Raw genomic sequence first — 26,124 nt, forward strand, 5'->3', positions numbered from 1 at the left:
CCTTATTTCATTATTTGGTATCACTGTATATTGTCCAGACTTGCACAGGGAGGATAAGCAAACCACAATCAAATCCATTATAAACCATAGACCTTCTCGCTGGGAGAAAAATTTGCTAACCACCATTGCACCCCAAAAACCATATCTCAAACAATTGATCATTTTACCCCTTTTCCAGGAAAGCTGCCTTAATGTGGCGTTTCTCATGAGAAAATTGAGATTTAGGGGGCGTAAACATTTAGAGGGACCCATCAAGCCAATCAAAAGCAGACTTGATGATGCACAAGAGCCCATTGACATTAGACAAGCAATAAACAATTATCATAATTTTTCTGTTATATTAATCATATCATATCAGTAAGAGTGAACTATGTTTACCTCAATTCTATTCTGGTGCTGTTGCAATTATCTGCTTATCTTTTTTCTATCTCAGAGATATATTAGATACAACAGCTAAAACATGTCAGTAGCACAGTTGGTTCTGTATTGCAAGACTCAAAGCCTAGTAAACGAGTTTGTGTTCATTTAAATATTTTCCTTCTGCTGTTTTGCACTCTGAAAGGGAAACTCCTATAAATAATCATGCAACAGTGAAAGTGCAAGGAGCACTGTGTCAACACCTTTCAGGCACAGATTTAGCCCTGCACTTGATAAGTAAATACAGACAGTTGCAAATGTATGACAAATCAGCCTTGGTGACAACTGTAAAGCTTCAGCAAACAGGTTTCCAAAAGCAATGGAAGAATTATTTAGAGTTTTGGGGATGTGTAAATTTCAATCATTTGTTGTTTGCACCAGCAAAGGCGACAACTGGAGGGAGAGAGTGCTGAGAGGTCAGAACTGATCAGGATTTATTGGCTAAGCTGGTCATAAATGAGGGTTTATGCTCCCATTACATTATGCAAGTCAGGGTCTGTCCTAGCGACAGGTGAAATATGACTGCTCATTCTCCAAGTCTCCTCCTTACCCCTACCCCCTTTAGTCCCTCTGCATTCCAGGATGGATGAGTTTAATACTGAGAAGGAAATAACACTGTTCCATTTTATTTTGTAATTTAAGGGATAAAAATCAATCACAGCATTTCTACATCCTCCCAATATTCAGCCACATCCTGTCTTCCATTGTCTTTGAGTTTGGGTCTATTTATGTTCTTCATGTACTTTTTTTATTCTTTGAAATATTTTGTTATTCCGATTAACAAAAGAAAACTTAAGGATGTCTTGAATGCATTTAGCCAGGCCAAAGGAGTTTAAAAGCTTTTATAAATATTCATCACCCCTAAATCTCCTAATACTTATTTCACAAGCCAATTCCTTCACACACTTTGACAACCTGGTCAGTCAAAGAGGAAATAAAACATTTCTTCAGATGCACAAAACCTCCTGACAAACATTTGATTCTAAAAAATTTTAAAAATGTAGATGTTATTGTAACATGTTTAACATAGTCACTGATAAGAAATTAAAACTAAGAAAATAAACATTTATAATAAGACAAATAGAATACTTAGCCTCTATAATTTGCTTTAAGCACTGAGACAGACAACAATTTTACCAAAATCGTCTTCCATGTGCAAACATCTGAAAACATTGAATAGAAACAAATGTCAGTTCAGTAAAAAAAAATTAATTGCTTAAAGTCATTCAGTTGAACTGAAAAATACCTTACAGAAATTCAAATGGGGTAAAATTCTTCATGCTAGATATTCCGAAAAAGTTTGTCTGCTTTATGTCTGGCAAACATGACTATTATTATAGTCTTATAACTGATGCAGAGGTAAAAAGATACATCTCCAAAGTCTAATTTCCAATAACATGAGTAAAATGATAAAGTATCGGCATGGCAAAGATATGTGTTGAGTATCCAGTTGTATTTTTTTTTTTTTTTTTGGAATTTCAAATTGCTGTGCTAAAACTAGCAATTGGCAATAAAGGGATCCCACCATTTTATCACATTTTAGGAGGACATCAGGATGTTAATCAGGATAAGGGAGTAAAGCACAACATGGCAAACTGATAACATCATGCATGGTAAAAGATGTTTACAAAATCTACAGTTTTTAGAAACAGTAGCAGGTCATCTCTTTGCTCGCCTCTCAAAGGATCAATGAATAAATTTGAGACTTGGATGCATATTGACAAAGGTGCTTGTAGGTACAGAATGCATGCAAATCTGAGTTTTCTTATAATAGCAGTGGCAGCTGCTTCATATTTACCTGTGAAGTCAAAATATGGATGTAGGAATAACATCAAACACAACCTAACCATGTTCATTTTACAAGTCAGACAAACCATGTGGCAGCTGCTGTATTCGTCGATGAGACTAATTACTGTAGGAATTCAAGCAATTAACAATCCTTGCCTCTACTTTTTATTTTTCAAAGCTAATTAATATTTTCTCAAAGGTTTTACATGTTTTTTTTATGGGAAAGATTTGTACATCTTAGGATGTAGACACATCTGTCATATTTGGTCCTAAAACAATCCAGTATCCTCCGCCACCCATGCAACACATATATGTCTTTGAACTTAGCAATCCGCAACAGCAATGAAAGCAGTACTGAAATCATACGTGATTCGCTATGTGCTGCTTGGCAACGATGCTACAAGCATGCTGTGGCTTTGTTAAATGTTAAATTTCACTGACAAAAAAGACACTGCAATCATCAATTGATCATTGTCAATATTGGAATTTGGGATCAGGGTAGTGACAAATCAGGCGTCTCTTTTTGACACTTGAAATCAGTTTATTTTTTATCATCTCAAGGCACTTTACAGAGAGAATTCAACCATATCATATGGTCAGATTGGTTCCAAGTTTTTATCTAAGGAAAACCTGCTGATTTTATTGACTCAAAGGCAATCCATCACACTAAGCATTTTTGTAGCGACAGTGGAGAGGAAAACTACCTTTTAACAGAAATAAATCTCCAGCAGAGCCAGGCTTAGTTTGAGTGGCCATATTGGGTTCAAGGAGACAGAAGCAAACATACAAAAAGAACTAGAGATACAAAAAGCAAATGTCAACCAGCTCCACAGTCGGCCCCGTCCAGGAAACACACAGCCAGGCAGATGAGTTCCAAGCCAGCTTGTTTGTCAGAGGATGAAAGAGAGTACATACAGTAAGTCACAGTAAGACTGGCCTCAGAAATACAGGCCAATCTCCAACATCTATAAACAAAGGTGTTGATGGCAGCAGCACAGCTGATTTTTCTCTTCAGGATGGAGTCACAGCCAAACAGGAACAGACCAGATGAAGCTACAATGATGAGAAATAGAAGAGAGATTAAAGTTAAGACTTAACTAACAAATACTGCGAAATGGGAGAATAGAGATAGTGAATAGAGAATGAAGCAGAATGAATAGGGGTCATATGTCCTCCAGCAGCTTAAACCCGAAATCCCACATCCTCCATGACTGGCCCGCTCCGTTCCACACCACCTGCGCAAAGCAAAGCCTTCAGCCTCCCGTCTTACTCCGCTCCGACTACCTCGGAGCTCGAGGAATGATATGTATATATATATATAAAATATGTCATATATTTAAGATATTAAAAATATATACATATTAAAATCCCCATCGTCATCCAGCATATGTGCAGTTACAGTTTCCCAAATATTTTCTTTTAAATGTGTATTTTTGTGACAGAGATAACTAGGATCATACATGGTTCGTATGAACTATGTTTGTTTTATACTTCCAAACTCAGCATCTCTTCATCAATGCCTGCAAAAAGCGGTTTATTTTAAAGTCGTGAGAGGCACTCTTGGAAGTTGTTGTGACTGGATTTAAATAAAATCAAAATAAATATTTTGATAAAGATGAGAAATCTGCTTCCCGTTCTGTTGAAGTACCAATAAGTTGCATCCAAAAATTTATTTAAATGGTGTTAGTTTTGGGGAATATATAGGAATTATGCTCTAATTTTAGTTACTGATCTGTCGTTACTATAATTTAATTTGACAAAGGGAGCCGGAGCTGACGTGGATGTGGAATCTTGGGGTAAGCCTATAGCAGCATAACTATAGTGATAGCTCAGGATTTAGCTCAGCTTTATCAAAAAGGAAAGTTTTAAGCCTTGCCTTTAAAATAGACAGGTTGTTTCCCTCACAGACTAAAAATTGGTATTGATAAGGAGTATCATCCTTATCAATAAAAAAGTGAAGGTAGCTACTTCAGGTCTCTGAAGATGGCTCCAGCTGACAGGCTGAGGGGCATTAAGAACAGCGTCAATGGTTTTGAACAAAACGTGTGGGTTGCGATGATTTAATTCAATGAGATCAGCCAAGTATTTTCCTTATGCTTCTTTAACTGCACTCTGATAAGTACAGTATGCCAGCACTAAGGAAATGAAAGGAAATCTGCAACTTGTCTTTCTTCTACCTCCGCTCAGCTCAGAAATGTCACCATCACAGATCTAAAGATTAGGCACAGATAAACCATAAGAAAGGACGAGGTCTAATGTGTGTTCATGTTCATGAGTGGGACCAAACAGCCACTGCACCAAGTTAAAAGAGTCATTAAGCCTTAAAATATAATTCACCAACGGCTTATCTGGACAACACACATGAATATTAAAATCCCCAACAAATATTACACGATCATACCTTGGTAAAAATTTCAGCCAGTAGATCTGAAAAGTCATTTTTAAAGTCTTTACTGATGGTCGATATATGACTGCGCACATCACTGGGTTGGAGTGGCCCCACTCAAAGAGAGTTACTTCAAAGCTGAACGGTGAGGATAAAATAGAGCGCTGTTTGCATCTAAAAACAGACTTAAAACCACTGCATTCCCTGTTCCACGACCCAATGTCCGTGGAGAGTTAAAGAAACAGCAGCCAGATGGTAAAAGTTCAACTAGAGCGCTGGACTCAACGGCACAGTGCTATAATGAGTTCTGAAACGAGATTGATACTCTTCAATAAGTTGATTATGTTGTAGCCAACTTGTTTGGCAACTACTTTCGCAAGATTTTAGATAAAAAAGGAAGATTAAATATAGGTCTAATTGACCAGGTTATCTGGGTGAAGAGACGGATTCTTAAGTAAAAGTTTAATTACACCTACTTTAAAAGCCTAAGGCTGATACACCTGTAACAGATATGGATTAATCACAACTAAAATGGATGAGGAAATCAGAGGGAATACTTCCTTAAATAGCATGATTGGAACTGGATCTAACATACAAGTTGAATGCTTAGATGAAGACAAAAGTTTTGCTGACTCTGAAGCAGTCTAAACCCGGTTAAGATACTTTGGCTACTTCAGATGCTGCCTCACCTCCCAGAGACAAATCAGTCATAGTTAGAGGGGTGCTAATTATCTTATATATAACAGAATCAATCTTATTTATAAAGAATCCCATAAAATCATTACTGCTAAAAGCAGGTCGGATGAACAGTTCAACAGAGTTGTGGCTCTTAATGATTTTGGAAACTGTATTAAAAAGAATAAAAGTTATTCTTATTCTCCCATGTTAATAAGGAGAAATATGCTACTTTTCCTTTACAAAGGGTCATCTTATGCAGTAAACTATTCTTACAGATTAGGTAGGATTCCTGTAGGCATGTAGAGCGCCATTTTCTCTCCATTTTCCTAGCATTTTGCTTCCAAGAGCGCATCTCTGCATTAAACCAGGGAGTCAGCTTTCTTTTTAAAAAGTTGTTATTTTTCAAGGGGGCTGCTTTGTCTAACGCAGTATGCAGAGAACTACCAACTTCAAATTCTTGACTGCCAAAAACCTGTCTGTCAGAAATTTTAAAATAAAGTATTGCTGTAGACCTGCAGAGAAATGTTCTTACTGTTTGCTGAACGTTGGAAAACATAGTAGCTAAATAGAGAATGTTCCAAAAATTGTATTGACAACCACTGCTCTGTTGGATTTTAGATTACTATAAAAGACACAAACCAGCTCAAAAAAGGGCTTTATGTCTTAGTATCTTAGATATAGATATATAGAGAGAGATATAGACAGATTTATTTGTCATTTTGTTTTCACAAGTGTAAAGAAGAAATTTTGTTTGGAACAGCTCTCTGGACAATTTCATCTTTCATCAAGTGAAGCCTTGAAAAGTAGTAACAAAAAATAAATATATAAAAGCAGTTATATAAACATATGACTGTAAATTTACAGTTCTAACATTTTTGGGGTTTTTTTCTCAGTATCTTAGTATCACAATAAAGAGGTCAAAACCTTTGTTATGTGGACACTGGACCTCTTGGGCATTTCCATCATGCCCTACACTGTAAAAACGACAACTCAAAATTGTTCACCTTACTAAGATTTTTGCATTCACTGACAATAAAATTGCCAGTTGGAACTTGAACTGTCTTTTGTGAGCCAGTTGAACTCACTTTCATAAGTTTCTGATGAAAAGTTCATCTTATTCAATAAATTAAGTTGAGTTTACTTAGAAGTTGTAGTTGACACCCAGTCCGAGCGAGGTCAACTTATCTGCGCATGCTCATTTCAAATTTGTCATGGCAACCGGCTGCTACAGGGTTTCCATGGATTTTCCCAGGAGCTCCCTTCTAAAGTTTGGTTCAGCCATCTGGTCACTCGTCCAAGAGAAGACTAAGGCACTAGTTTCCTGTCATCTCTGGCAATATTGCATTATTTGTAAGGTTTTAACAGGAGTTGGAAAGTAAAACAAATATGTGCTGAAACCTGATTTGCTTTAAGCATAAGATTACTTGTTTACATTGTGAAATTGTAAACCTGTTTTTGCCAAAGTGGTTCAAATAAAAATGCAAAATTTGACTGGATTACTGTTAGGGCTGCTCGGTGGCGCAGTGGGTAGCACTGCTGCCTTGCAGCAAGAAGGTTCTGGGTTCGACTCCTGGCCTGGGGTTTTTCTGCATGGAGTTTGCATGTTCTCCCTGAGCATGTGTGGGTTCTCTCTGGGTACTCTGGCCTCGTCCAAAAACATGACTGTTAGGTTGATTGGCTTCTCTAAATTGTTGAGTGTGTGCATGAATGGTTGTTAGTCCTGTGTGTCTGGTGACCTGTCCAGGGTGTACCCTGCCCCACTTGGGACAAGCGTGTCAGAAAATGGATGGATGGTTTACTGTCAGTGGATGATTTAATGGGGGGGGACTGAACTCAAAAATGTAAGTTATTACAGGGGATGGTAATCTGTATTTAAAACATTTTACAGATAATCTGAACTTAAAATAATAAGTTTTTACAGACTTGAAAGTTCCAGTAACTTGAATTAAAAAAACTTAGTTGGCAGAACTTGAAAAGCTTAGCTGACACAACTTAATAAGTGTAGTTCTACAAAACTTAAAAAATTAAGTTGATGCCTTCAACTCAAAAATTCTGTGCAGCCGGTTGCCTTGAAATTTTGAGTTGAACTAACTTTTTCGTTTTTACAGTGTAGATTGCAGTGTTTGCCTTATCCATCATTTGATGTTTTTTTTTACATTGTGAGAAGATGCATTATCTAGCTGAAAGATGCTGCTTCCATCAAAATGTCATAACTTGTGTTGGAGCTCATATCATAGGTTAGCGCAATTAATTAGTCAGATCGCTGTGTTGTATTTCCTGCTGCCATTGCTTTTTCTCACATAAAAGATGGACAGGCTCCTGGCTGTCTAAATTCATAGAATCTTTTTATCCACATCACATAACTGTTACATTTCTCACTCTTTCTCTGTACAATCACTGAAATAGCAACAGCTATGCCTGTTAGAGAATGGTGTGAGTCAAAAACACCTTTCACCCTTTAACTCAGAATGATAACTTTTACTTTTCAGATGTAGCCTTTAGAAACTAAAAATGTGTTACAAATGACTTGGTTATAGATTTTGTTTTTACTAAAACAACCTATGCCAAATACTTGGCTCATTTTATTACACTTTTGACCCTGAGTTTATCCTTTTAGAACAATATAAAAAGTGTTATTTAATAACTGCAAGCTTGTTCCTTCTTTATTGGCAAGGCATCTAAAAAGAAATAACCACATAAGTGCACCTTAAAAAGGCTCCGCAGGTATGCTCAGTGCTATAAGGTGTGAGCAGTATACCCACACACTACTTAAAAATAGAGAAAGTCCTCACAGCCCTACACAAAGCCTCACAGCAGAGACCTCTCTGTTGAAACGGGCTACAGCCTTATGACTCTTATCCAAAACTTCAATCGCAGTTCCCTCCTCCTCCTCTTCTCAGCTCCTCCTCTCTTTTCTGTCTCTCTGGGGAGGGGATTTTGCTTCTCTAAGCCTTCTATCACACTGAATATTTCACAAAAGCAGCTCTTTTTTTTCCTCCCAGCACAAACACACAGACTCCTGGCTTTCTCACGGAAGACTTCTCACTTAGATTTTCTCTCACAGTCTTCACATCTTTTGTCTTTCATGCTTTGTCTTAGTCCCTTGCCTTTTTTTAATTTAATTTCATCATCTCAATTCAGTTTTCTCTGAATATTTCTTGTTGTTTAGTACCTGTGCTCTCTATTGACACTTACTCTGAACCTAAGACTGCTGCCTTTTACACACATTTACATGATTTCATGACTTGCCCATAAGTTCCTTTCAAAGATTTAATTGCTCTGTATTGAGTACTCTTTTAATTTTTAACTTTTTGCTCTTACCTGTTATTGCACCTTGTAGAATTCAGCAGCAATGCATCAGTTTCCATGTGCTTAATGTTTTCAGCATCAAGTATGACTTAAGGCTGCAAAGGCCAATTTAAAGCACCAGAAATGAAGCTTATGTACAAAAAAAGAACAAAATGCATGCATTTTTTAGCTAATCTTAGTTTTTTGCTGTAGTAATTACCTTAATGATGTTAAATAAGGAGGAAGTGTGCCACAATTAATAGTAATTGAAGATAAACCATTCTCTTTTTTTCAAATAACCTTTCTGTTTACCTCTTATCTGTATACCCTAGAGCCTTAAGAATTTTCTTTTACTCTTACAAATTAGACTTGAAATTATTTTCATCAAAGCATGCTGATTGCCTGTGTGTTCTGTGATGCATCTGAGATTATGGTGCAATAATTACTCGAACGTCTTCAAATGCTACTAGAAACGTCTTGCACAGAAAAACAGGTGTGACTCTTATCAAAATAACTTGGCTCTCGCTTTCCACTTTTCCTTTTCTTATATCACCTCCGTCTTATTGTAAAGGCTGGTATGCAAGTCACTCAATATTGAGAAAAAAATCTATAGATGAATATTTAGGGTACATAAAGAAGAGAATTCCATAAAGTTCTCAGGAGTGTGATGACTAATACAGCTTGAATTAATTAGATCAAATTGTACTCTCACAATGTATATCCTGAACATTTTGAGAAAAATAAAGATGAAGTTCTGACCTTTTTTTTACCAATTAGTATTACATTAACCCACACTAAAGTAACTACAAGAAATAGGCTCATGTTCTTTTCAGTAAATACATTGTCATATGCAGAGGCTCCAACAGCATTATCCTGTCAATATATCAGATTTTGACAATGCAAATCTGGAAATAGTTTTGAAGTTTCTGCCACAACTGTATATTCATACTCAATCATGTCTAGTAACCAAACGTCAATCATATTATGCATTGCTTCCCTCATTTTAGTCTCACTCATCATTTTTCATATTCATAATTATTCACATGCTTTAATTTCCATTTCTAAATGACCTTTTTTAACTTTTAGTTGCTACATGTCTGCTAGTGTATTAAGATGTGGGGGGACAATTTGCAAGATTTTGTCATCCTAGTAGCTTTTTCTGGTCTTTTCCCGTGTGGCTGCGACACCATCCATGAGAGAAATATCTACACCTATGTTCATAGATGTTGGACCTTGGCCTGTATTTCAGTGTAGCCCTGTTTCTCTTACTTTGACTAACGGTATGTCCTCTCTTCATCCTCTGACATGGAAGCTGGCTCAGAGCTCGTCCGCCTGACTGTGTTTTCTGGACAGGTTTTGGTTGACAGTTACCTTTTGTGTCTCTGCTTCTTTTTGTATGTCTCCTTCTGTCTATTGGCAGATGGCCACTCACAATGAGCTCGGTTCTGCTGGAGGTTTCTTTCTGTTAAACGGGAGTTTCCTCTCCACTGTCGCTACAAGCATGCTTGGTGTGAGGGATTGCTGTTAAGTCAAAGAGTCGATGCAATCAGCTGCTTTTCCTTCAATAAAGAACTTGGAACCACTCTGATTGTATGATCTGGTTGAATTCTCTCTTTTAAAGGCATTCAGATTACCCATGTTGTGGACTGGTGTTATATAAATAAACTCTATTGAAAATTGAATAAAGACTGCTCAGTATTTTAGTTGTTTCAGTCAGGCTTCATTCAGGATTGCCCACAACTCTTTAGTATCGTAGTTGTTTCTGTTGTTGTTTTTAATTTTGAATTAGTACAGGGCATTAATTTGAGTAAATACACCATCTGATGCAAAGATGGCATGGGATTATATGTTAATCATGGGATTTACTCAAGCAATGGGTGCTTTTTTATTATCTATCCATCCATGCAAACATACATACTAGGGGTGTTGAACCTTTTTAATGCAGACACACCGTTTTGCCCAGTTACATAAAACATCTCTAGAACAATGAAGAATGACCATGTTGCACTCATTGGGGTAAAGGCTGCCACACAGTCGGTTGTAGTTTATTTAATCAACGTCCTCATATACTCAAGGTAGACGGAAAGCAAATTTCCTGTAATGCCTGGACAGAATCTGGAGACCCTTTGATTCAGCCAATGGAAGTAGTAAGCGTTTGAAGAATTTATTCAAAATCAAATTAGTGTAGCTGGCTGGATCTGGGATCACTGTGGGGAGGAGATCATGGAACAACTCAATGGTTTTGAAGGTGCCCTTGGATGAATTCTAGTAGCCTTTTCTGAAGTTGAGAGGATGCACTGGCTTTGACTATTGATCCCAGGGGCTTAATTTGGATGATCCACTCATCCAAATCTTGATGGTGCTAGAGAGGTCTAAGGCTAGCTGGGGAGTTCTAGTCAGTCTGATAGGTCATCCCATGAAAAGCAGTCCAGGGGGGGCAGAGGTTTCCAAAGGGGCTAGAAGAGAAGGAAATTTAGGATCCAGGAAAGGGAATCAGTAACAAGAGGCACACAACTGAGCAGAGGGACAGAGGCAAGAGGCAGATCCGAAGTCCCTCCTTGGGTAACACATGACTGGCAAAACAAAACAGGGGCAGAGGCAAAAACACTAGGCTATGAGAAAAGGCAAGAGATTGATGTCCAAAGATCAGAACCGAACAGGAGTATCTGACAGGTGCAAGGCAAGCAGGAGAAAATAAGAATGAGACAAAAGATCAGGTAGCTGGACCAAGAATTGGTAGAATGTTTACATACAAAAATTGCATTCAGTAATCTGGCAGTTGCCCACTGGGAGAGCCAGGAATACATAGTTTTTCCTCCCACATGCAACCAACAACTCCTGGTAGTTAGAACTGCCGAAGGTGTAACTGCTAAGCCCTGATTGTCAGGGGAGCAGGGAGAGACATCATGGAACTGCACACAGTAGCTTCACAGGCATCAATAGACAGGAAGTAGTACATGGCTGATGGAAATGTCCCATGCAAAGCTTAATTTTTAAAGGTGCATACCAGGTGGCATAGGAAAAAAAACAAATGGTTGAAAAGTTCTGCTTGGCAGGAAAGTATCCAAGCTGTGTCGTTTGTAACACCAAGTAATATTATTATACAGTTGACGTGGCCAGGCAAAAGCTGTCAATCTGTACTGCAATGACAAGTGTGCTGCATGTTTATACTGCCATCTTTTCTTCTGTTTTTCTAAAGCTGCAAGGCAAATTATTTCTTCACTCTTCGGATGGTGCAGTGGCAGAAGGCAAATGTAGGAATTCATCTACAGAGAAAGGACATGGAGTCTAGCTCACTTAGTTGCACAGTATTCTTAACTGAATATTGCAAAGAATCTGCTTGTGTGGGCTGAATATCAATCCCAATAATATTTTTCATTTTTGAAAATGGAAAACATGGAAACCATTTTGTATTTACCTCAAAATTAATTATGTGTGTCCCTCCCTTTTTGTGCTGGTTTGTCACATAAAACACCCAAAAAAAAAACTGGGAAGTTAGTGACTGAATGTGAAAAGCTCCAGGGGTATGACTTTCATGATATTTATGGTTTTTCACATTTTCTGAATGGCTTTCTAGATTACTCTCTAATAAAGCTTTACAGGGCATATGCACACATAATCGTCTGGGGGAGTTGGCTAGATTAGGTTGAACATGCAGAAAAATTTTATTGGCTTTTGAATTATACCACTAAAAGCTGAGCAAACCACCTGGACAACGTCATGCAATTCTAAGAAGTGATTATTGGGGCATAGTTTCAGTAAGCCTCCCAGCCCAAAACAAGATGCAAAGCGATTAGCTAATAAAGATATTGCTCTCAATACTGGAGATGAAAGCAGCATGACAGAGTAAGCAGAGAGAATGAGAAAGAAAGGATCTTGTGCTTGTTTCACAGATACTGACTGACTATTTTAACACTTTTAGGTCACATATCACATCATATTTGTTCTTTGGTTTCATTGCTCTTCTTGGTTTGCTTTATATTACAGTGACATTTCCAATGTAACAGCACCAAGATGATTGTACAAACCAAATCATTTCTCTGATTTTCTTTAGGAATAAAACCCGCTTGTTTTGTCCAAAGAGTCCTGTTGAGTATACATGACCCCAAAAAATCAGGGGAACAATTTCTACTGTAGATTAAGGTGACCTACCAACTGTTTTAAATTCATCCTTTACTGTTTATGCTCTTTGGACATAAAATCCCTTAGTGTTTGAATATAGCAATCCCCTTTAATTCTAGGTATACTTTGGGTTTCTATTATCTATGGACCAGTATGAGATTCTTAGTATGTAGTTACTTGAGTAAGAAAAACAAAACAAAAATGAAGCCCATGAATTTCATCAATTTAGAACAGAACAATCCTCATTATTTCTACTATTGTTAAAATACTACAAAATATTCATCATGGATTGCTTATTAAAAAAATTCTAAAACAATCAAACTTAATAAGTCTAATCAAAATAAGACTGTTTATTGTTTGGATGTGGAGAAAATGATGAAGCAAGTGAATTAGAATAGCATCAGCTAAATTTATCAGTAGTTAATTTAGCTAGCTGCAAAACAAATTTGATTAATCTTGACATAAAAAAAATTTCTTTATCACTCTCTTTTAGCAAGTTGACCAGCAGCCTGCAACTAGTAGGGGAAAGGGGGGCTCTATTGCTCTATGGTTTATGGAGCCTAACAAAAGCTCTTGAGCCGATTGGTCTAAATGTTGCATTTAATTAATTGTGTTTTAATTTATTGGAACAATTTGACATTTCACATAATATTTGCATAACATTTCATTTATTTAAATCTATGTTTTTACTTTGATTTACATTTTTATGGGTACCTTGATTGAATTTGTTTTCATGTGCATGAAGGGCAACTTTCCCCCTTTCATAAGAGGAAGGGAAATAAAAGACAAAAGACTTCAACCTGACATGACAAAGGGAAACCCAGACTTATAGACAGTTTAAATTGATTCTTCAAAACTGGTAAATACTAAATCTAAACCATCATTTGAGGTAAAATCATGCAACATTTAGAAATTCACCCAAACTGCTCTTGTCTATTCGGGAATTAAAACCATTTTCTAGAAAGCTACAAAGTTCATTTTAGCAGATTGATAAATAAGTCATATAGAAATGAAAAAGGTTTTTGTTATATGGGAAGCAATATTTACAATGCTATATCATCCATGTACAGTGAGGAGATATTCTCTGTAATTTAAGTAATACTACATACACATTTATAGACAACTTTTATACTGGACAGAGATAAAAAATAAAAAAAAATAAAAAAATCGTATACTTGTATTAATATGATAAATGTAGAGGAAGTCCTTACAACGAAGCAATTTCCATGTTGTTTATTTATTAATTTTTTCAGTTGATGGAGCAGCTATGGCTTAACATAATGGATTCCATATTTCCCAGCTGAAGCTATTACTGACCATTGTAAATGTTAATAAGAATCAATGCCTCTCATTTAGTTGCATTTAGTTTGAGCTGTCACAGTTATATAACATCTTAGTGGTGAATATGGAACATGCAAGGAAAATTAGTGCAAGGCCTTTTTTAAGAAAAAGGTGCAGGAATTTTGCAAAAGTGAGGAAATGTGTACGTTTACTTTGCTTCTGAGGGAAAAGGCTTGAGAAGTAAAATTCAGAAGTAAGGAATTAAAAAAGGTTGTCTGAGTGTTTCATTTAGTCTTACTTGGTTTTTGTAAGTGTGTATGTGCATATCAAGTGAGGTGAGGATTGAGCCTCTCAATTGAAGTCTGGGACTTCTGGAGAGGCACTTTGTGCGGTGTATCTGAAGGCCATGTTCGGCCACAAAAGGAACGAATTAATGGAGTCGTGATCATTGGAGATAGACACAAATGCATTCGTTTGTGCAAAGAAACATACGTGCACAAATGCAAATTAGCATTTAGAAATAAGCTTTAATTTATTCTCCTAAGAATAAAAAAAGATGTGTCCTGTGTTTAGATGTGTACTTGTGCATTTGTGTTTGTGTGAGATTGGCTTGTGAGTTAGTTCGGAGCAGGGTCTGTATTTGTTGACCTAGAATAAAACATGAAAATGAGTGTGTGCATGTGTGTGTGTTGGTGATGGAAGTTGAAAGCTTTCCTCACAAGTGGATTAAGTGGAAACAAAAGTGCTCCTAAACACATAGGGAAATTGAGTTGGCTTGTAAAAGTAGCATCCGCTGCTGGTCCCTGAAGGAACTTGAGTTTCAAGTTATTGATACATTATGGGGCAGTAAGGGGTTTTACTTTTCCTCTCAACCTAGCAAACAAAGCTCAGAAAATGGATATCAGAGCTCTATGCAACCCAGTAAGACTGTTGGATTTTATTTTATGGTAAAAGAATGTGACAGAGATTTAATAATTGTATAACTCTTTTTACCTTTGATTTAACAGGTATCTTTGCAGCTCCCTTGAAAAACAAACTCATGTGGCTGTGTCCACAGTAAACCACCACATATAAGTTTTTTTGTTGTTGTTGAATCACTGCATGAATACAATTGTTTTTGAATGAATAAGGTTCTAGTTGGCTTTTTTTTATGTTTTTTTGTTGTAACATTGTAGTGTATGCAACAACAATCTGTACTGCTCTTCAAATTCCTGACCGTTTGCATAAGGTTGCAAGGATAATGCTATTTCTTGTCAAGAAAAACGTCCAAAATCTTGCTTGTTAAGCTTAACCATGTAACAGTCAGATAAAACCAAGATTGAACTTTCTTTCAATAATTTCAAAAGGTGTGTTTGGTACAATATGAAAAAGATTTAAAAAGCACCATACCCTCATTGAAACATGGTGGTGGCAGCCTATTCCTTTTTCTATGTCACAGCAACCCAAAGCATACAATTAAAAGTCAACAACAAATGTCTCATCTAGAATGATCTAAAAGTTGATAAAAGTCTCAGCCAGAGCCCAGACATAAATCAGACCAAGAATCTGTGAGGTAATCTGAAAATGTCTGTCCCCTCAGGAGACACCATCACATTCTGACAGATTTGGAGCATTTTCTGCAAACCAGGCTATACAAATATGAGCAAGTCAAGATGTATCTGACCCTAAAAAACTGAGAACTAATAATTGAAAAAAAAAAAAATCTTAAGAAGCCACAACATACTTTGACGTTAAAATGTGAAATTTTAGGCAACCACTTTACTTTTTCTAAATTATCCAGTTTGTTTTCTATTGTACAAATTCTAGGTCACACTTAAAGCTGAAATGGTTCCATCTTAAAGACCGGCCATTGTATTATCTACTGTATGCATATATATTTATGCTTGAATTCTGATTTGTTGCTTCTAAATATCAAAGCTTCATTTTCATGACATAAGATATACAGATCATTAAAAAAACTCAAAACATTTCTACAACCTTTTCAGCTTATCCGGTACATTTGCATAAGCTTCTCTGTAAACTAAGCATGTGGACTAGCCGAGAACAGATATTTAATGCAGTGAATTCATCTTTAAACTGACTTTTGTGTCTGCTTGGCATGGCAATTTGTTTCTGCATCACATACTTTTCACATAATGTCTTCCTCCTTTACCTGGCATGAACGAGCAAAGCCAAAGATATACTGTAGTTTGTGTTTATGGTTGTTGATGTTCGACTTATGAGCATGTTGCTAAATCAAATCATTATGAAGGGCCATGAAAGCAGCATTGTCCTGGTCACACTGAAAGACGCAGCTCAGACAAAAACTGTAGACAGAAAGAGGCAGTTTTAAGGCATGTGTGCTGAGTTGCATAGCAACAACTAACAAAAGATTTTAGCATGTGTCAAACACTTTTATTATTACATCACAACTCCTCCTCAAAGCTTGCATAAAATAGAGGGCCAGCCATCCACTTGGTCATAGAAGGTGACACTGTATTCTGTTAAATGTGAGCTAAATTTAAAGTGTTGCTTATAAGAATGTTGTGTGACTTTACAAAAGCGAAAAGTAATTCCTGACCAAATGTTTAAACTATCTGTTGATCAATGGTTAGGAAATAATTTTGTTTATTTCAGCTTGCAGGGCTGAGGAAGAGAAAAAAGAAAATAACCTGTAAATGATTACAAATATTGTGAGTAAAACCAGTTCAGTTTATTTAGTGTTGCAGATACTAATACTTCCTTCATTATATTGTTAAGCAGGTATACAATATGCTAAATCAATCAGTTTTTACTCCTTTTCTCACCACTGTAAGGTATCAGCTGTGCCTCTCCTTTCAACAACTAGAACTGTGCATTTCCATATACATGCCTACGTCTTGGTCTGTCATCTACAGTGAATTAAGTAATGTATTATGCTTATGTGCAGAACACATATGCAGTCAGATTGTAGTGGGGTTTTTTTTGTTTTGTTGTTTTAATCAGAGATGAGCTGTCAGAATCTTGATGGGATAAAGTTAATGGCTTTCTTTAAGTGTTTGGTCTACATAGTATAGTGGGTCTGGTTGCCTTGCTATGTTTGGGGCTTATTTCCCCCGCAGCATGGAGACAATAAAGCTTTGACACTGCACTGTAGTACAATAGATTTTATTAAATTATGGCAATAAATAAGCATTAGGACAGTCAGCAGAGCATCGTGATAATGGAGAGAGACAGGAGAGAGAAAAAAATGATGTGGAGGGAATCAGGGAAACCAGAAAAAATACTGCAACATACAACACAAAGTTTGGATCATTGTTATAGTTTTACCACTTAGCAGTGTCAGTATTAGTGTCTGTTCTTATTAAATTCTTTTAGAAAATTTCCTCAGATGCTATTTTTTATTTTAATGCATGTAGCTGTTTTTGGGTTAGATGTTACCTTCATGCAAATATGCTGTGCCTGTTCACATGTAAATAAGTCTGTATGTCCTAGTGTGAGTGTTTACAAAAAGTCTCTATTGTGTGTCCAGGAATAGAAAACCCTAAAAGTTCATGTCTTTTCTGCATAAGTTTATCTTTGAACCAGGTGATAGTTCAACATTATAACCCTTAATTATTACTCTTCAGATAAGAGTTTCAATTTTTTAGGTCTCCTTTTAATTGATATTACTTTTAATAAACTTCATAATTTCTTGTATATGGAGACAGATAATGAAAGCAACATAGCAAATGCATGTGTGCTTTCTTCAGAAAAACATTTCACAGCCTCTAATGAGATAGAAATACAATAAGCCTGTGTGTGCGGCTTCATGTTTTATGCAATATTTTGTAATGCATTCATGATTGTTATACTTTTCCCCTAGCTTATGATTTTCTTCTTCTATTCCCTGTGGTGTTCACCAGGCATGTAGAGCCATGATTTCTAGTTTATTTAATGTTTCAGTCCTAAATGCTGATTAATGACTGTCTTTTGCTGGCTGCTTTTGGAAGAAGCACTTCTAATGACTCTTTAGTTTTACACGAATGAGAGAAATTAAGTTTTACTATTTTCTTTCTGCCCTGCAATTGACATGGCAGCCTGTTCAGTGTGCACCCCTCCTTTTGCTCAGACTGTTAGAGATATGGAGTAGCCCCACTGTGACCCTTATGACCAGGTGATATAGAACATTAGTGGATGGATAGTTTGTCTCTTACTGCATCAAAGTACACAGAAAACAGGTAAAAAAGAATGCTTAGTAGAACTTTAAAGTAGTGGTAGGTTATAAAACAGCACCAAAAGCTCTAAACATCACTTGGCTCAATATTCAGTCCATTTTCTGGAAATGGAAAGCAAAGGGCACAATTCCAAACCTACCAAATTCTGGCTGGGCATCTAATCTGACCAACGGGGAGAACATTACTTAGAGAGGTAGCAGAGAGGCCCAATGTAACCCTGGAGGAGCAATAGCCAGTTGATGTTATTGCATGAACAATGCACTGGACAGGCCACTCTATCTCCTGCCCCCCTAAACTAAATGCAGGAAATAAAACGGAATAAAATGCTTTGCTGTCTTTCAAAATGTGACTAAGTTGTGAATATATATATATATATATATATATATATATATATATATATATATATATATATATATATATATATATATATATATATATATATATATAAAACTCCAGGCAGTCTTTTTTTTCTCCACGCTCGGGTCCTCTACCAGAGGCCAGGGAGATTGAGGATTCTGCGCAGTATCTTTGCTTTTCCCAGAACAGCATTTCCAGGGATCTGCTGTAACTTCTCCTCCAGTTTGGGGGTCACTGCCCCCAGTGCCCCAATGACCACGGGCACCACTGATGCCTTGATCTTCCAGGTCTTACCCATCTCTTCTCTGAGCCCCTGGTATTACTCTAGTTTAATTATGTTCCTTGTTGATGTTGCAGTCACTTGGTAATGCTATGTCAACCACAACGGCTTTCCTCTGCTCTTTGTCCACCACTACAATGTCCGGTTGGTTCACCATTACCTTTTTTTCCATCTGTATCTGGAAGTCCCACCGGATCTTGGCTTGGTTATTCTATACCATCTTTGTAGGTGTTTCCCACCTTGACCTTGGGGTTTCCAGCCCATACTCTGCATAGATGTTCATGTACACTATGCCAGCGACTTGATTAGAAGAAGATGGCAGAGAAAGCTTACATGGATGTAAGCTTTCCCTGCCATCTTCTTACATCCTGCATTTATGTACCGGATTATCTCAGGGGCCTCTTTGCACAGACTACACCTGGGGTCCTGTCTGGTGTTGTACATCTGGGCCTCTATTGCTCTGGTACTTAGGGTTTGCTCCTGTGCAGGATTTATAAATCATGGGACATTTAAATTTTATTTTTCAGTACAATACACTACACTGTGTATGTGTGTTTCATGAAATCACATTAAATTTCCTGAAGATTGAGATTGCAATTTGAGTTGTTGTAAAAAAGAAATATGTTGGAATACTCAGTCCAATGCTCCATCCGGTAATGAGACAATTTTATCTAACAAACTGTTGTTATATTGATCTGTCTTTTTACTATATATGGTTTTCTTTATAACATTTTCTGTAAAGCGCTCACTCAGTTGTCCAACCACTGTACTGTAACTCATTGGACTAATCTATTACCCTTTCTTTTTGTCTTTTCTTTTACTGCTGGCTAGCTGAGTTTAAAAAAAAAAAACTATTCCTCTGGTGCCAGAGCCGTTTCAGCTCTTAGACAGGGTGTAAACAAGAGCAAGCAACATTAAATTACACATTGGTTAGGGTTCATTTGGTGTTGATACAAATTCATAAGAAAAGCTGCAGAAAATACTGTCACGAGCTCAAAACTGTGTTTTTACCTTCTAAAAGCATTTGTATGTTAAATTTCAATGTGTGAGTTTTCAGCATTGGATTGTGTCTAACTCCAGTTTCTCATTGAGTGGGAAAAGTCAGATATTTAAACACACACTTGCAAAAGAATAAAATAGCACTTTCCATCACCTAGTCAGTGTGTGCATGCAGTAAGTGTGCAAACGCCTGGAAGTCCTGCCTTGGGCGATCATAGTGTCAGAAGGCACAGCTATGGCAGATAGTGCATCGTTTTAAGTAAGCTACAGGGAAACACACATAGTTTTGAGTGCTGTACTCTCTGGCCCTTCTCCCTATGGGTGCACTTACTGTGTTAGACCTGCACATGTTCACCCTAATGAGGGGACTAGGGGACAGACCAAGAGAGGATGGAATAAATGGTGAGCAAGGAGTGTATATTATGTTTCTGCAGTGTTTAGAGACAGGTGAATCCCTTTGTTCAGAGTCAGCCACTTTGCTTTGGAAGGAGAAGTGTAACTAACCAAAACAGTTGGTGGAAACAAGTTTCTGTTTCTTTCTTTCTCACTGTCTCCTAGCAGATGTGTTGAATTTTTATTAGGTGGTTTTCTTTTTAAGCCTGTTGCTGGCCATGTGTATGCCCTGCAGTCACACACTTCACAGAAAAAACAGACTTAGATAAGGGCTCTGTGAGCATTGTGGAAATTAGTGTTGATCCCAAGCTTCAAAAAGACCCCAACCTTACCTCTACAGAGAAAAAATATATATAATAGATGCAAAACACATGCTTTTTAATATCAGTTGTTTTAGGCTTTCTTTGCATTTTCAATGAATTTGTGTTTTTTATAACGATTGTCAGTTCGATCTTGTGTCCTATTCTTAAATTCAATGAAGTGCAGTAAGGCACTTAATTGGTCCTTCTTCTGTTGTCCTTTCGTGTCTCTAATTTATTTCTTCCTATGTAGTCTGCCATATCTTCACAACACTTTTATTTGTCCTACTTTCATGCTGCAGGCTCCTGAATAAGGACCAACTTCCAGAAGAAGTCAGTATGAGACACACAGTTTTGACCTACTGAGGCAATGAGCTTAGTGAGAATAAGTGATTTGTTTTGTTTGTTTGTTTGTTTGTTTGTTTGTTTGTTTGTTTGTTTGTTTGTTTGTTTGTTTGTTTGTTTGTTTGTTTGTTTGTTTGTTTGTTTGTTTGTTTGTTTGTTTGTTTATATAATTACTGGAGATTTGATTTGTGGGCCAAATTAAAGATGATGACAACGTGGAAGTGCTTTAAGCGTTGTGTTGGAAATGCATTGTGTTATTATATTCTAATTACACCTGATGCACATTATGTAATGAGAATTTAATAAAACAAAATGTTGTTTGAGAGATTTCAAACCCTAGGCATTCTGATCTTGGATGCAGAATTGCTTTCAGTCTTGTGTTAAGATCATAGATGATCAATAAGGAACAGGCAGTAACTGTCACACCCGTTTTTACACAGCTGAAGAGGCACACACTGATTCGCACGCAATAAATGCCAAGGTGAAGGCATCTTGATAATCTTATTAAAAGTGTGAAACTGGATGGAAATTGCTTAATTACTGTTTTTAGGGCTTTTGGGACGCAGACAATTTCCTTCAATAATACGGTAGGTGTGTGTGCGTGTGGTTTAATTATCTTGCTCATATATAAACACACTAAAACAGAAATGGGTGCATAAGAAAAATGGTAACATTAAAGTTGGGTTTAGAGGTTTGCTTATAATTATGTTTATATATGCATATCTATTTAATTGCATTAGTTTTAGGGGGAATCATTACAAATCATTTCAATTAGCACTTTTTAATTATGGTTACTATTGTTATTAATGTTACTCTCAAGTTACTTGTCTCTTAGCAAGCCTGCTCTTCTCACACGGTTTTTAAAGCCATCAAATATTGGTTTATTCTTTTTGGCACCGACTAGGCTTTGAGGCACACTCCACACATTTTTACAATAATAGAAGAATGGGTCATCTCTTTTCCACCTATTAGAACACTGTTCGTACCACAAGCACCAAGATGTGGATTTGTTGTAACATTTTTGAAGAATTAGTCCATCCACTTTGTTAAAGCGCCAGGTTTTTCTAAGTCAAGTTAGTTAAAATTCCAATTTATCTTACCATGAAACCTTTACACTGGAGACACTAGGCTTATCTTTGAAGAGAGCTGTAAATTTCAGTTCAGCTTGAAACATAGAATTTTTTTGAGGAGAGGATTTTACTACATTTTAGATAATGGTGACATTTCCAACTAATAACAAACTGTTATTTGGATGGTTGTAAGCGTTATTTAGAAAGTTGTTTAAGAATGCATTAATCAGTTTTGTTTTATGTTAAAGTTGTCTTCTTGTTTTTGGAAAAGTGGTGACAAATGAGAAATTGCATTTCCATAGAAATTGAATAATTTCAGAGCTTTAGTGAGTTCATTGGAGTTTAATATTTAATTAGTTTAATATTGAGAATTAAAAAGTCGGTGGATGCTGCAAACACAGCTTTGGGGTGACCGTGGCTAGAGAGGTAGGAGTTTGTCTTGCACTTTAACTTGAAAGGCAATGAAAGGCAAATTTATTTCTAGAGCACAATTCAGTACAATGACAATTGAATGTGCTTTACATAAATTAAACAATGACATAGAAGGAAAATAGAAGCAGAATTAAAGCAAGTAAATATGAAAACATGATAAAAGCAGGTAGTAAGACAAATTATCTGGGCCACTAAAACAAACTAATGATACCTCAGTTAACGGGTTAAATTCAACAGTCAAAGGCAGTTCTAAACAGATGGGTTTTTAACTTTCAGTTTAGAAGAACTCAGGCTTTCAGCACTTTTACAGTCTTCTGGGGGTTTGTTCCTCTGAGCTAAAGGGAGACAGTGTAAGGACTTCAGAACCGACTAATGTGTTCTACTTTCTTAGTTCTAGTGACAACACAGGCAGCAGAATTTGGATCAGTTGCAGCTGTCTGACAAATGCATGAAGGTTCTTTTTCTGAATCCTGCTTGAACATTAGGCTACGTTCACACTACAGCCTGAAGTGAGCCAAAAACTATTTTTTTGCACATATTCGACTCGTATCTTATATTTCGATGACAGTCTGAACAACACAGATTCGATTTTTTTCCAATCTGACACACGCCACTTGGCTATCTGGTCCTAAATCCGATACGATTCAGATCTTTTCAAATGTGACATGCGTCTGAACGGCCAGGTTGCATTCATCCATTCTATTTGCCATTAATACCCAACAGAGGTCACTATTCTGCATCTTGCTGTGCTGAGGCAGCTAAGTAAGTAAGTTAGTAAACTTTATTTGTATAGCACTTTTCACAGACAAAGTCACAAAGTGCTTCACATGATAACATAAAAACAACACAAGTAAAAACAGATAAAATGCAATAAAAGCTATAATAAATAAGGGAATAAAACAACAGGCTATGTGCTTTGGAAGGCTAGTGAAAACATGTGTGTTTTTAGCTGTTTTTTAAAGATGTCCACCGAGTCCAGAGAGCACAGGGACAGGGGGAGTTCATTCCAAAGACGGGGTGCCACCGCTTTAAAGGACCGGTCTCCTCGGGTTTTAAAACTTAAAACTTTAGAACAGCTAGAAAAACAAAACCCATGGCAGGGGATAAAGCGTACAGCAGACTTTATTTTCAACCTTCTTGAAAAGATTGTGTTGTTATGGTACTGGCTGAGGTTGGGAATGAAAGGAAAGATTGCAAGATGCATTCCAGCACTACCATCCATGTTTACTGCAGTAAACACAGAGCATGCTCGCTTGTGACGTCATTGTGTCCTATCTACTGCGCACGAATGACACTTAAGTTGTGTGAATGCAGTTCACAAAGAACATCACATACAACTTGCATATATTTGGAAATTTAAACCATAAAAAAGAATCGGATTTGATAAAAAAAATATTGGAATTGAGCATTCCAATTGGTGCTGAAACATCCCCGGCCAGCTCCTCCCAGTTCCCTCCAGCTTCCACACCTTCTCGAGCATCGTCTGTTGCTGCTGAACCTGCCAATGGCACCACTGCTGCTTCGATACCTCGATGGCTTCTTCAGCACAGGGGGCTGCCACCTTCACATCATCGTTATCATTGTCCTTTTTCTCCCCTGAGCCGGAGGGGGGTCAAGTGCTTCAAGAGCTGGAGGCAGTGGTGGCAGCTCAACAACAACTGAGTTGGGGTGAAGCCCAGCAGACGGCAGGCCCCTGGTGCTCAAGCGTCGGATCCTCTTCAACCAGGGTAGAAATTCCATTTGGATGCTGGGATCTTGTCCAGATCCGTCTGACATCACAGCTGCCAAGCAAACATGAAATGATGCGCATTCCATAACTACATATAGTGGCTTAATATCACAGTGTTTTTTTTTATTACTGCTGCTTACCTTATCAAGGCTGCACTTTAAGAAATTAGGTTGTCTAGAGAGCTGTTCAGAACAAAATTTCTTTTTGTTTACACTTGTGTATACAAAATGACAAAATAAATCTGTCTAAGACTATTTAGGTCTATAGTGTGAACATAGGAAATGTCCTTTAATCCTGAAGGTCTGAGTACTCAGTGGTTTCTAGCTGTAATAGCTGAAGTTGTGTGCTAACCAATGATATGCTGGTGTAGATTCTCAGTCATCCAGGTCATAGTCATTCCAAAAAAGGTTTTAAAAGAATCAATCCACTGGACTTTGTTTCCAAGTTTGAAGACATTTCTCTTCCCATCCAGGAAGCTTTTTCAATTCAAAATGTCAGAATTGGTGTGTCCAGACGAACACGCATAGATGAAGACAGACAAACTATTTTATTGTCTCTATTATCTTATCTTCCGGCTAATTCCCTTTAAACAAGAGAGCTTATTGCTTGTACAAAATTCCAAGTTCCGAAAATGCTAACGACAACCTGTCTACACATCAACAACATGCTATGTTCAGAGCAACTTAAATTCAGTTTCTTTCTGGCAGCAAGTTGTTTTCACCACACCTTGTTGCCTAACTGAACTGAGAGGCTGCCATGTGATTAGTTCATTATTTCTTTTACCTAAAGAGCAATTGGACAAATGTACCTACGGTAATATACTGGTTAGGGGGACCATGTGAAGATTAAGGATAAAACATATATTGCATTCCCACATCAGCAGAGCCTGCTAATGCTAATTTTCCCATCCAAGCCAGAGGCTTCCATGATTAATTCGTAATTGATCTACTAAGTCAGGGTTCAGTTTGAACCAAGGCAGAAGATGAAAGAGCTGCCGGGGCAGGGAAAGGTCAAAGAGTAAGAAAAGACAGCCAGTAAGGCAGATATAGACAGAAGGCTTTTATATAAAATGTATCTGCTGTCTGCTTATAGAATGACACACCTGATACAGGCAGAGTGACAGGTGAAACACTAATGAGGGCTAGATCGAGTCAGTTCATATAAGCTAGAGAAGGTTAGATCCACTGAGCTGTGTGTGTTGGGTTTGCACGTGTGTGTGTTTGGGTGTACATGTACCTGCAGTCGAGGGAGAATATTTTTTCACCGCTAAAGTGAGGACTTTATTGTAAAAGCAGGACCTTGTCCTGGTTCTTAAATTTTGTTTTTGGTTTTTTTTGGTCTAGGGGTAAGGTTTAGGACTAAGATTTTAATTAGATTTAGATCAGGGTTAGCTATGAGCTGCCATAGCCAATGGAATTGGATGAAAACAAATGGAAGACCATGGAAGTCAATGCAGGGTCCTCAATATGTCTGTAAATACAGATGTGTGTGTACGTGTGTGTGTATGCAACTAGGGTTTTTAGCAGTGACATGAAGCCAGACATGCCAGGCCTGTCAACTCCTGTTCTCTCAGGGGGGGAGCTTCTCATTCTTATCCTGAGGCTTACATTGACATACATAACAATTAATTTTACCAACACATGCTCAAGCCCACCTCTTCCCATTACAGCCAAGATCCAAAGTACCCTTAAATATACTGCTACATCTTTTAATCACATTGTGGAAAGACCAGATATTTTTTGCCATGATGCAGGTGATGATCATGTTGATTTATAAGACTTACTGTGGAGCATCTGTCTGAGAGCAGCAAGGACATGCTGTCACAACTGATTCCTTTGCCTGACGACATGAATAGACTCTGCAAAAGTAGCTTCACATGGAAGTAAGTGAATTATTTACATAACACATATTTGCAACTACAGCTTACAAAAGTTGGAAAAGCTTAAATGAATATCAAATCATTGTACTCCCTTAAAAGTAAGCTGCATGTATATACAGAAGATGCAAAGGTGAAACAGACATTTTCTTTATTTTTTAAGAGATGCACTTAGAGCTGTCTTAATAGGATAAGATGTATGAAAAGCA

At 37.2% G+C, this 26,124-nt stretch overlaps 1 protein-coding gene across 3 annotated transcripts in view; it reads left to right on the plus strand.

The window, feature by feature from the left end:
• camkvl (CaM kinase-like vesicle-associated, like) overlaps positions 1 to 26,124 on the plus strand; it is a 71,869-nt gene that overhangs the window by 16,343 nt on the left and 29,402 nt on the right. The window contains exon 1 of one of the 3 annotated variants that reach the window (XM_038286344.1): positions 20,791 to 20,842. The exons of 1 other annotated variant lie outside the window; for it this stretch is intronic. In XM_038286344.1, coding sequence (XP_038142272.1) covers positions 20,834 to 20,842 — 9 coding nt within the window. In that variant the 5' untranslated portion in view covers positions 20,791 to 20,833. Of the gene's footprint in view, positions 1 to 20,790; positions 20,843 to 26,124 lie in introns of those variants that run through there. One more of the 3 variants, XM_038286345.1, reaches the window with a different exon arrangement.

This window comes from Cyprinodon tularosa, unplaced genomic scaffold, assembly GCF_016077235.1.
Source record: "Cyprinodon tularosa strain WSP-4 unplaced genomic scaffold, ASM1607723v1 ctg223, whole genome shotgun sequence".
Classification (NCBI taxonomy): Eukaryota; Metazoa; Chordata; class Actinopteri; order Cyprinodontiformes; family Cyprinodontidae; genus Cyprinodon; species Cyprinodon tularosa.